Source organism: Echeneis naucrates, chromosome 14 (assembly GCF_900963305.1).
Source record: "Echeneis naucrates chromosome 14, fEcheNa1.1, whole genome shotgun sequence".
Lineage (NCBI taxonomy): Eukaryota > Metazoa > Chordata > Actinopteri > Carangiformes > Echeneidae > Echeneis > Echeneis naucrates.
The window spans coordinates 3253664-3264469 of NC_042524.1; the positions used below are offsets into that span (position 1 = coordinate 3253664).

The window sequence follows — 10806 nt, forward strand, 5'->3', positions numbered from 1 at the left end:
GACAAGGAAGAGGAAGCGCTGCTGTGAAAAAGAAGGACCTGCGGAGAGGCACAGGGTCACCAGCCATAGCTCAGCAGAAGGTCAAAGGTCAAATACGATTGCACCTTCTCCCTCACAGGACAACAGGGGATGCAATGTCACGGCATCAGGAGGGAGCATCAGTGAGTTGATAATCTAATCCAAGAAAAGTTTTTGTTCAGCGTGAGTGACAAGTCAGCTCAGTGACCATGAATGGCTTAATCCATCAAATGCTGTGGTATGAAAAAAACCATCCACCTCAAAAGGCTTACTTCAGGGAAAGGTGTAGGGTTACATTTTATTATTAAATTATGGAATAATCCCAAATTGTCCATATGTAGTTGAGTTTGAAGCCAAATATGAGGAGCTGGAGCTACTTGGTGAAGGAGGCTTTGGTTCAGTGTCCACTGGCTTCTGGATGACGGATGGGTTACTTGTAAGAAACATATGGACAATCTTTCAAACACACACACGCACACAGGAAAATGTGCAGATTTTCCGACAAAAGTTGCTCGTATTTCTGTCTTGAAGGTGGCGATCAAACATATCCCCCAAGAACTTGTGAAGCGCAAACTACTACTACTACAACTACTACAACTCGTTACTGTCTTTGGAAATGATCTGATTTCTGTTGATCAGCTTGTGCAGGAAAAGTCTTGACCATTTGTTTCCCACTTCCACTTCAGAGGATTAATGGGCGGGTGAATTACGTCCCTGTAGAGGTGGTCCTCATAGTGAGAGCCACAGGTGGACAGCCGTACACCTGCTGGACTGGTACGATTTGGACCAGGAGCTGATCCTGGTTCTGGAGAGACCAACGCCCTGTGTGGACTTCAGACAGTACCTGAAGGAAAAGGGAGGCTCACTGCAGGAGCACAAGGCCAAGGTTAGCTGCTGGGAGTCTACTGGATGGATGCAAAGACCAGTTTTACAGATTGATGCCTCCCAATCTGTATCCTTCTTTTATTTTTGTCTTTCTGTGTCAGATCATAATGCGTCAACTGGTGGAAGCAGCCATCGAGCTTCACGCCACAGCAAGTCTTCCACCAGGACATCAAACTTGAAAACATTAATGTCCGAACAGGACTCGATGTCCCACGTGTTTGTTTGACTGACATCAACTGTGGCTGCCTATTCTCAGCGTCTATGTTCAGCGTCTGTGATCTCACCGATCTCTAGAACTGAACACTTGGCAAACCTAAATAATGCCGTCTATATATTTCAGGTACCGTCACGTTTGCCCCTCCAGAGTGGTACATGCACACTCCCTACAGGGCTGGTCCCACCACAGTGTGGCAGCTGGGAGCCGTGCTGTACGGGATACTCGATGGACGTGCATCATTTGACACCCAAAGGTTTCTCCGCAACAAACTTCTCATCGGCAGTGAGCTTTCCCAGAGTACGCAATGCGCCCGCACTTAGTTTGAGTGAAGGAAGCAGCCCTTCATATCTATTCAGTGTGTCTATATATTATTATCAATGGGATATATTTGATATCCCAGCGATTTTATGGTTCACCAGACTCTGTTTACTCTTCCTGGCTAGTCAGGTGTCAGAATTCAATTACACAGTCCAGAGACATTGGATTTCCAGGAGTTTTTTCTGAAGAAAATATGTGGATATCAAGAGGAAGCTACAATTAATGTATTATTGGACTGGTAACTTGTTGACACAATGCAATCAATCTAACCTTATTAACAGACAAATCTTATCCTTATGACAACAAACTCTCTAATGGATGAAAGTTCCTTTCTTGCGCTCTGTTCAGATTGTCAGAAGTTCTCGCAGATGTGTCTGTCTGAAGTGCCAAAACAGCGCCCCACCATGCAGCAGCTTATGCTCCACCAGTAGCTCGAATAACACAGCCCAGCATCTCAACCAAGGGACTAATGTCCAGAAACGATTCAGAGAGAATAGTGAGGTAAATAAATAAAGCGTGTGTGGTGTGCCTCTTTTTTTTTTTAAGGTTCTATTATTAAGAACCTGTTGAAATCGTAGACTGCATATAAACTTGGATGCTAAAAATAAGAAAATAAATAAGAATAAGAAAAATAAGTATACATTTTACGTTTAGAAAAATGTAAGTAAAGCATATTTTTTTAAAAATAGAATACCAACACATATGTGATCACCAACAGCAGGAGCTTATGTATCATGAATAGCACACTGCAGAGAACTGAATGGAGGAAAGCAGAACGTATTTAAGTATTAAATGTGAGGCTGTCAGGTCTGGTCCGTGAGTTTCTGCTAAATTAAATGCTTTCCGAATCTGTTTGAGAGTCTCTGAGAGAAGATTATTGATGGAGATCACAAATGCATAGCTGCCAACGCTCCTGTTTTTTCCCCTCGAGTTTCTCGTGTATTTCAAGGTTTCTTCCGAACGACCTCCCGTTTTGTTTTTTCTCCCAGGAAACTCCTGTAATTTATGTGGCCTTCACCTGCGTTTTAAATTATCATCCTCCATGGATCCATACATTTGTATGTTTGTCTGATGTTACCCAAGTTGCCAGATTGTGTATAAAACAGAAGCTCCACACAGAGACCTGCATTTCAAACCATCTGTTCGGCTGACGTGGAAACACAATTCGATTCAAATTCATGAGCACACGCAGACATTTCATTAAACTGTGGAATTTGTTCGTTATAGTTTAATTTACTCCAATTCAACTGGAGTTCCATGAACTTCTATGTTTTTGTAATGTTTACTTAATGAGTAAAGTTAATATTAATTCATGTTATACATTTAAATTGAAATGTCATGAAAATCTTTTAGGAATGTAGTTGTATTCATTATGTGCATCATCTATTCATTTACTTCAAACTTCCAACCTGGAAAAAAAATTATCTCTACACCCAGAAAAAAAAAAAAAACAAAAAAAACAAACACCTCCTGCATTTCAAAACACAAGTGTTGGCAGGTATGCAAACAGCTTCTATTACATGAAGAGGTGAGGTGGCTCTGCGCTGCCAGGAACTGGCTCAGGTGTTTTTAACTACAAGAGCGAGTGAACTGAGTGAGTCCTGAAAACAAAACCAATTTCTCCTGAAAGACCCCTCCGCAGATACACAACAGGGAGGCCAAGCTGGTGCATTTGTCTCCCAATAAAAGTGCCACTGCCTACAAATTGGCTGGATTCATGGTAATAAAAAAAAATAAATAAACAAAATAGCGGAGGAGTCACAAAAATACATTTGACAACAAGAATAACAAAACACTGGTTTCTCAAATGAGAATCACAAACATAATCAAGTAACTCAGTGTTTTCTATGAGGCTAAAAAAAAAAAAAGGAACTGATGCCATCGATGTATCACAAAAATCCTGAGAATCCACTCATAATTGACCCAGGGATTCTGTAACAATGAGGCTAATCCTCCTGTTGTTATTTCAGAGCTGGGATTAACTTGTTTAAGTATACTAGAGATGTGCACACATGGGGAAAGGGACCAGACTCAAACGAGTTCAGCTCAAGAGCATCAATTGAAAGAATTCGATCGTATAAACAAACTCCTGGCTTGAGGATCAGGAAGAAACAAAAAGAAAAATCTGTCCAGAAAGCAGGCGAGAGGAGAGAAGAAGAGGGCGTGGCCAAACACTCTCCTACAGTAATCCAGACTGATCCTGTGAGTCAGCCTCTGTCCTGGACAGACCCAGAATAATCTACCAGTCCCTCACTGTCTGCCGGACAGAGGGAATGTGAGCAGTAGCAGAAGAGGCCAAAACCAGAAGCTGTGGCGTTTTTTTGTAAACAGCAGAACATAAATCCCTCTCTTTGCTTCTACTGGATTATAATAATCATCATCATCAGAACAGCAGCAGATAAAAATGGCACTCCTGAGGTCAGGCTGGCTGTGGAGGCAGAGTGAGTGGATGCAGGATTTTTCATTTTGTTTTCACTGAAACTTATTCACTCAAACTATTCGTCACTAATTCTCCTTCTTGTCCTCGAGGTTGTTTTGTAATATGTTCTATAAAGAAAATAAGCATTAGCAGGCAACAGCCCAAGCTCTGGGAACGAAGTAGCTGATATTTCACAGTGTTTCTGAACTTCATATGCTTCATTGTAAATATAAGAAAGTTGGAGTAAGACGTAACTCTGACAGGATTTGAACCGGTGACACTGTTTTTATAGTCAGTGCCAAAACAGGCCATCAAAGAGCGGCATATTCTGATAATTCTGAGGCTAAAACAGATCTGTTTACTGGAAAAGAAAATCACGATTAGCTTTATTTTGAATCTGGGAGTGTTTAAACGACAGAAATGTATTTTTCAAACTGGTGTATTGGAGCATTTTCCACAAAGTGCACCTGTTGTGAAACTAACCTTTGCCATTTCTAATCTCATTAACTGTCCCTGGCTGCGTCTTCTTCGAGTGGCTTAGCAACATTAGGCAATGGGGATGTAACTGCAGGAAAAACACGGCACATGCACACAAAAAGGGGAAAAAATGAACCGATGAGATGTAACCTAACAATATAAACATGTTACACATCAAGCTTCTTGGTTTAACTTACATGTTTTTCCAGTATACGAAGATTTGTTTAGTAAAGGTCTTACATTACTAACTCAACAATTACTCAGTCAATCCTTCTCTCTCTTTCATAGCTGCCATCCTAAAACGCTGGAAGTTGAACTGGTGTGACCTTTGGATAGACGGGAGCCTTTGCTTCTACAAGACCGATTCCCGGCGGGAGCTGGAGCACCGCGTCAGCCTCAAGACTGCATGTGTAGATGTGCGGTCCGGCCTGGAGTGCGGAGGTACGGCTTGCAGCTCGCGGATATGAAGCTGTTGTAGTGGGAAAAATAAAGTAAATAAATGATTAAAGTGCAAATGCTATTCCATCATCCTATGACAGCATGTCGAGATTATAATTCTCAATTAATTGTGATGATTGCAAAGTTGATTGTATCCTGAATAACTCACTTATCATAAAAATACACTGCTAAAAATTCATGATATTCAGAATATTCATATAAACATCAAATCAGTATTGTTTGCTCTGAATTTGATCATGAGCTTTTTTATCTTAAATTCTGTCTTTATCCTGCGGATCAGAATGCATAAACAGTCTTTTATTATTATTTTATTGAGCCAGCATTCTGTTTTTAGAATTATATATTGTGCAAAATTCCTCATTTACCTCCAAGCTGTCAGTCCTGGTTACTGTTCAGGTCAAAGGGACTTGACTGAAGCGAGAATGACGACAGCTCCTTTGATTTGGCTGCAGATGTGACTCCACCGGAGAGCAACCCCAGGGAGAATCTGGTCGTGGTTCAGCTCAGAGACGGAGCGACGGTCAACCTGTGTGCCAACAATCAGGACGAATCGATGTGAGTGCTCCCTCTTCGCCTTTCTTCACACGTGCGTCCCCTCCAGTTCAGCTCCTCACTTCTGTGTGTTTCTTTTTGCAGAGCCTGGAAACTGACTCTGCTGGAGACCAGGAGAAACCCGGTGAGTGATCCGTGATCTCTGTGAGGGCGCTGAGACATGACGGCATTTCCCGTTTCCACTGCTTAACACAACGCTGCCCTCTCGTTCTGTAGGTGTTCACATATGACCCCTATGATGACTCCTACCAGGCCGTCCCCATCAACAGATACCACACAGTCTACATCACCCCGGGAGCAGGACCAGGTATGAAACACTGAGGGCTTTGACATGACCTGATTCCATCTTGTTGATGTTGACTTTTGCATTATCATAATTGTTAGTATAGATACAAACAAGTGAAGGGACTAAGGAGGCGTGTTAAAAAGTCCATCACAGCGCTGTCTACATGCGTAAGGCTGTTGCCAGCAGTGGAAGAAGTCTTTAACTATTGATGAGCTTAAAAACCACAGCCGTCTTCCTCCGAGGTTTTAGAGTTAATCAGAGTACGGCAAGGTGAAGAAACAGAGATCCAGACACTGTGAATATAATCCACGGATGAACTGGACCTTTCCTAGGCAGCATGTACTGCAGGTTTATAGGCAGCCAACACGTTTGCTTCAGCTGAGTGACTTCGACTGCAATGTTTACTTCTCCACAGTGCTGCTCCCCAAGTCATGATACAACCAAAGATAATAGTAATGTGCATAAAAACTATGATTAAAAAAAAAAGAGATACATCTTTGTTTCATATGCCACATCAGGGTAAATAAGATTGTCACACCTGAGTCTGTGAGCATCTGTTTCCTGCTGCGTGTGATTAAAAACCGACAGCCCTGAGCTCCTCCCTCATATTCTTTTCAAAACAAGGATCAGGCAACAACCCAGAGGAAGGCCATGAACTGAAACGTTGCTCCGACAATCAGCTCGGCCTTTCTTTTTTTTTTTACATCTTTAGTCGTGCCAGAACTCTCTACTCAGCCAACAGCTCAAACACAAACATTAAACGTGTGCCCCCCCCCTGCCCCTCCTCCTCTCCCATGTCTCTCCTCCAAGGCGTCCACCAGGTGGTTGTTCAGCGGGACCCGTTTGATGCAGTGGCGGAAAATCTAGCACTGGGAATACTGGCAGGCATGGCAGCAGGTGCAGCCATGCGATCCTTCCTGTGGATGCCCTTCTTCTTCTGCTGACGTGATCTCCGTCACTGACACGACAATGTCGCACGCTGCCCGTCTGTCCCCATGGACGCACAACCGCACAACAACAGGCTTTCATGTCATCCTTTATATAATCTGTTTTCGAATCATAGCTGCTGTATCAAACAGCTCTTTATGTGGTTCAGATGTTTTTTTTTCCCTCTTGTGGCTGCCTATGAACCTGCTGCTGAAGAGGATACAGTTCACTCAATCTACTTGTGAACCTTTCGAAAAACAAGGAAGTCAGTTTTACGTTTTCACCATCTTTTATCTGCTGACTGAATTTTACACTTTGCTGGCTTAACAAAATGTGAAGCCATTAGCAGAGAATAAATTGTTTTATTAGAATATAATTAGCGTGATGTGAAGTGTTGCATACAACCATACATACCCATTTTGAAAGAGATTTTTGTTACAGCTGCTAAAATTAAAGTCTATCGTTTGTCGTAAAGTCGCTGTCCTTTTGCTGCTCCTCAAGATTGACGTACTGCTCCGTAAAAAGTTTTTTGTGCCAAACACTTGTGTGTGTCATTTCTCCTCCATTAATTCAAGATCGCTGGCTCTCAATCTGTCTTCGCCTGTTGGTAAATCAGAAAAGGTTGTGTCCCAAAGCTAGCCTCTAATGACGTCAGTCTATATGCAGCCATCTTACGGGCACATTATCCAAGATCTCAATATCTCAAAGGTTTGTTTGGCAAGTGCACTCACACAAATTATTGTTACTTCCCCTACCGTTACTCCTCTTTACATGTGACTCCTCTGTGAGCATGTCCATTCACTTCCGTTTTAGCCTTCACTTCGTCATCTCCCAGCTTCCCCTCTGCTTGAAGCTTGCGGATCAGATCGTGGGGACCTTTCCCCATCAGAGCCGACGGGTGCCGGTAGGAGCCCCCCAGGCGGTCCCACAGCGTGAAGTACTGGCCGTAATTGAAGTCGAAGAAGAGGTGATGGTCGGTGTGGTGGGCCGAGCCATTGATAACGCTTGTCAGGCCGCTGGGGACGCGGTAGTCGCCATCGTGGATGGAGATTGTCCAGATGTTGACGAAAACGTAGAGGGCCAAGTACAGCACCTTGTGGAGCGGGAAGAGGAAGGGGTAGATGTGGTATGGCAGTCCCTGCATGAAGCCGTCTACTGGATGGAAGGCGTGGCTGGCAAAGGGAGTGGGGATCTTCCATAAGTGGTGTGGTTTGTGAAACAGCTTTTGAGAATGAGAGAGAAAAGAGAAATTTTTTATTTTTTTATTTTAATCCTTGACTTCAAAATGCCAAATGGCGCTTAAGGTGATTATCAATTTCCACTGGCCAAATGACAGTCACTAATTTAGATTTAAACTTAGTGAACCAGAGACAACAGCTCATTGGAGATACAACGTTATTTTATTAGCTTGCACTTGATGAGAATTCATTCTTAGCTGTTTAAATGGTCGATTTTCGTAAATGGATTAATTATTTTCCAGCTTCATCTGAGAAGATAAAGCCAATGTCATCAAAACTAAATGAGAGGGGAGAGTCGTCTGGGGTCAATATCTTAATCTTATTTCACATGTATTTGGACAGAAATGAAAACCTAGATATGTTAAAACTCAAACCAGGCCAATTGAGTGAAAACTAAAATGGCTGCTTTGCTCACCTTATAAATGAGCTTATGATGCAGGAAGCGATGAATCCAGTAGATACACATGTCGGTGAAAAACAGGAAGGAGATCATGCTCAGGAGGAGTCCGGGCCATCCTGAAGGGAAACATCGCCCAGTCACCAACGAGAACTTGGCAAAGAAGGTTTACAGAAACAGGCCTCGAACTCACCCAGCGGAGAGTCACTGACGCTGTCGTACAGTTTGCTGTATCCTCGGACTTCGGCGAAAAACAAAGCCACCGTGGGGATGCTGATCCAGGGAAGAGAAGTCATCGCATATTTGATCTCTCTCTGAACCTGATTCTGACAGATTTGAAACGACAAAACAAACAGAAAGAAACATTCTAAAAAAGTTCAAATTAACTCCCCTTGTATCCAGACAGTAAAACCTCATGAGATAATGAGCTTAATCTTGATAGTTGTGTGGACATTGCACTCCACTGTGATAATTACAAACTGATATTTGAGTGGTTATATTTATCTGTAGTGAACGTTTCCTGTTGTGACATTGTGCTGTGGAATCAAATCCTGTCTGAGCGACACTGGCGGAAAAATATCTCTTCTACAAAACATTTTTATTGCTAATTTCTGTGCAGCTTTTTTCAGTCCGAATGAGGTCACTTGCAGTCACAGCACGCTCCGGCCAAGGTGCTTTTTGAAGAGTCCGACAATGTCCTAATTCGACTCTCTGTGTAAGCCCTCGTTCCCAAATCTTCACACACCTTTGCTTTTTGTGCAGAGGAGAAAACACGAAATACCAAATGCTTTCAGGGAAAGACCGCATGATATTATGAGCAGTTATTCCCATTTATGAAATCCACCGAATCCAGAATTCACAGATACAGTTGAAGGACTCCCGCTGGGCATTCCAGGTATTCCAATAAAATGACAAATGGATAGCATGCAGTGGTGCCAACACGAATATTAACGGGACTCTGGGTTTTTTACCTCCAAGAAGTGCGGGTGTTTCATCAGCTTGTGGTCGAAGATGAAGAAGTAGCTGATGGCCCCCAAGCCCAGGTACAGGACTGCGGCCCCGAGGTTGGTCACCACCAGCAGGCTGATGATCTGTCGCAGCGCCCAATCCTCGGGCCACGACGCCGGGTACACGTACGGGGTGAGGACGTAAAAGTCGGCAACATTCAGCACAAGATCCATGGTGGAACCTGTAAAGTGGAGAACCGCATTTGCAAAATGTACAAACAGTTAAAAACGCAGTAAGACACACAACTATTGGATGGATTAATTATTAATAGTTGAAGCAGATAAATCATGTCATCAGCTGTGCTGTCAGAAAAGACGACTTTGAGTCTTGAATGGTCTTTTAAAATTGGGACTAACAAGTACACATCTTCATTAGTCTTCAACATTTAAAAGTTGTTTTCCACAATATTAGTTAGTGACTGCTGTGATTGCCATACTTTGTTAGAAATGATTCATGTAACTTTTTATTTTTAGATGACGACTGTCAGCCGAATTAGCTTTATAGATCTGTGTCTCACTTTATTCATTATAAATTAAGATGAAAAAATAAAAAACCTTCAGTCACTGAAATAATGAGGAGTGACAATAAACACTGTGTGATTAAACAGACACACTCACACTGACCTACTTCTTGATCCAAAGTTCAAGCAACAAAAACTGTGACAGCTTCCTCAGTGTTACACAGTAACTGGGAGGTTTTGTGCAGCCTCAGTTTTGTGTGTCCTTTCTCAGCTGCTGTGCTGTTAAAATCATGAATTAAAACAAAAAACAAACAACCGACATGGGGAACGTTTACGTCACTACCCGACCGACCTTCAGCCCGAAAATGTCAAATTGCCGTCGAAGACAAACACGAGTCAGGAGAGCACAACACGACACGATCACAATCAACACAAAGTTGTGTTTCTGTCCTCACAGAGGTCTGTACCTTGTGGATGTTGCGGCTTTTTCCGGAGCGACAGCTGAGAGGGGGACGTGCGCTAAACTAAAAGGTAGAGCCCGCAGCCAATCGGCGACGAGCAGCCTGTTGCGTCACAACTAACGGCGTCCAATGAGCGCGCAGAGCCTCATCACGGCAGCTCTGTCGTGATGTCTGATTGGCCAATTGGCGGATCTGATCATGGCGTTACAGAAACGGCGTTACTGCACTTAAAGGTCCTGCCACATCTGGATCTTAAAAATATGATGGAGGTCTCCATAACAGACTGAACATCTGCACTGTCTTTTACCAAAAACTATTAAAATACTATCTAAATTTTAACCACTTTTCAATTTGGCATCTTTAAACATTGTTTTTTTTTTTTTTTTTTAATAATCATATTATAAATAATGTGATATAATTGAACTGAATCATGATTTATTATTGCAAACATTTGCCTGGATATTCTACTTACACATTAAAAACTAAATCAACAATGTAAAAAACTTTTAAATGAAATTAAGAACTCTTATGATCATCTTTAGGTTGCAACTTCATAGGACATAAACAACTTTCTTCTTTTTCTTTTTGCCAGTAATCCGAAGTGAATATTTTATTTTCCAACTCTGCAGTGGAAGTATTATGCTGTAAAACTGACTTCCGGCCAGAGGGGGTCACCATTGCTTT

At 42.4% G+C, this 10806-nt stretch overlaps 2 protein-coding genes across 6 annotated transcripts; one reads left to right on the forward strand and one right to left on the reverse strand.

Moving 5' to 3' along the window:
- The first annotated feature begins 3842 nt into the window (after positions 1-3842).
- plekhb1 (pleckstrin homology domain containing B1) lies at positions 3843-6575 on the forward strand. Its single transcript, XM_029520082.1, has 6 exons — positions 3843-3879; positions 4623-4775; positions 5246-5348; positions 5430-5469; positions 5562-5652; positions 6442-6575. Exons 1-6 carry the CDS (start codon positions 3843-3845, stop codon positions 6573-6575), a joined length of 558 nt encoding a protein of 185 aa, XP_029375942.1.
- A 331-nt stretch (positions 6576-6906) lies between these two features.
- On the reverse strand, positions 6907-10165 carry LOC115054386 (lathosterol oxidase). Of its 5 annotated transcripts, none has more exons than XM_029519610.1 (6): positions 9825-10145; positions 9165-9382; positions 8387-8519; positions 8212-8312; positions 7314-7780; positions 6907-7159 (listed from the first exon to the last, which is right to left on the reverse strand). In XM_029519610.1, the coding sequence occupies exons 2-5, from the start codon at positions 9372-9374 to the stop codon at positions 7316-7318; spliced, it is 909 nt and encodes a 302-aa protein (XP_029375470.1). In that variant the 5' UTR covers positions 9375-9382; positions 9825-10145; the 3' UTR covers positions 6907-7159; positions 7314-7315. The 5 variants fall into 5 exon arrangements, with proteins under 5 accessions (XP_029375470.1, XP_029375467.1, XP_029375469.1 ...); XM_029519607.1 differs by having other exon boundaries at positions 6907-7780; positions 9825-9935; positions 10014-10117; XM_029519609.1 differs by having other exon boundaries at positions 6907-7780; positions 10129-10165.
- Between the last annotated feature and the right edge of the window lie 641 nt (positions 10166-10806).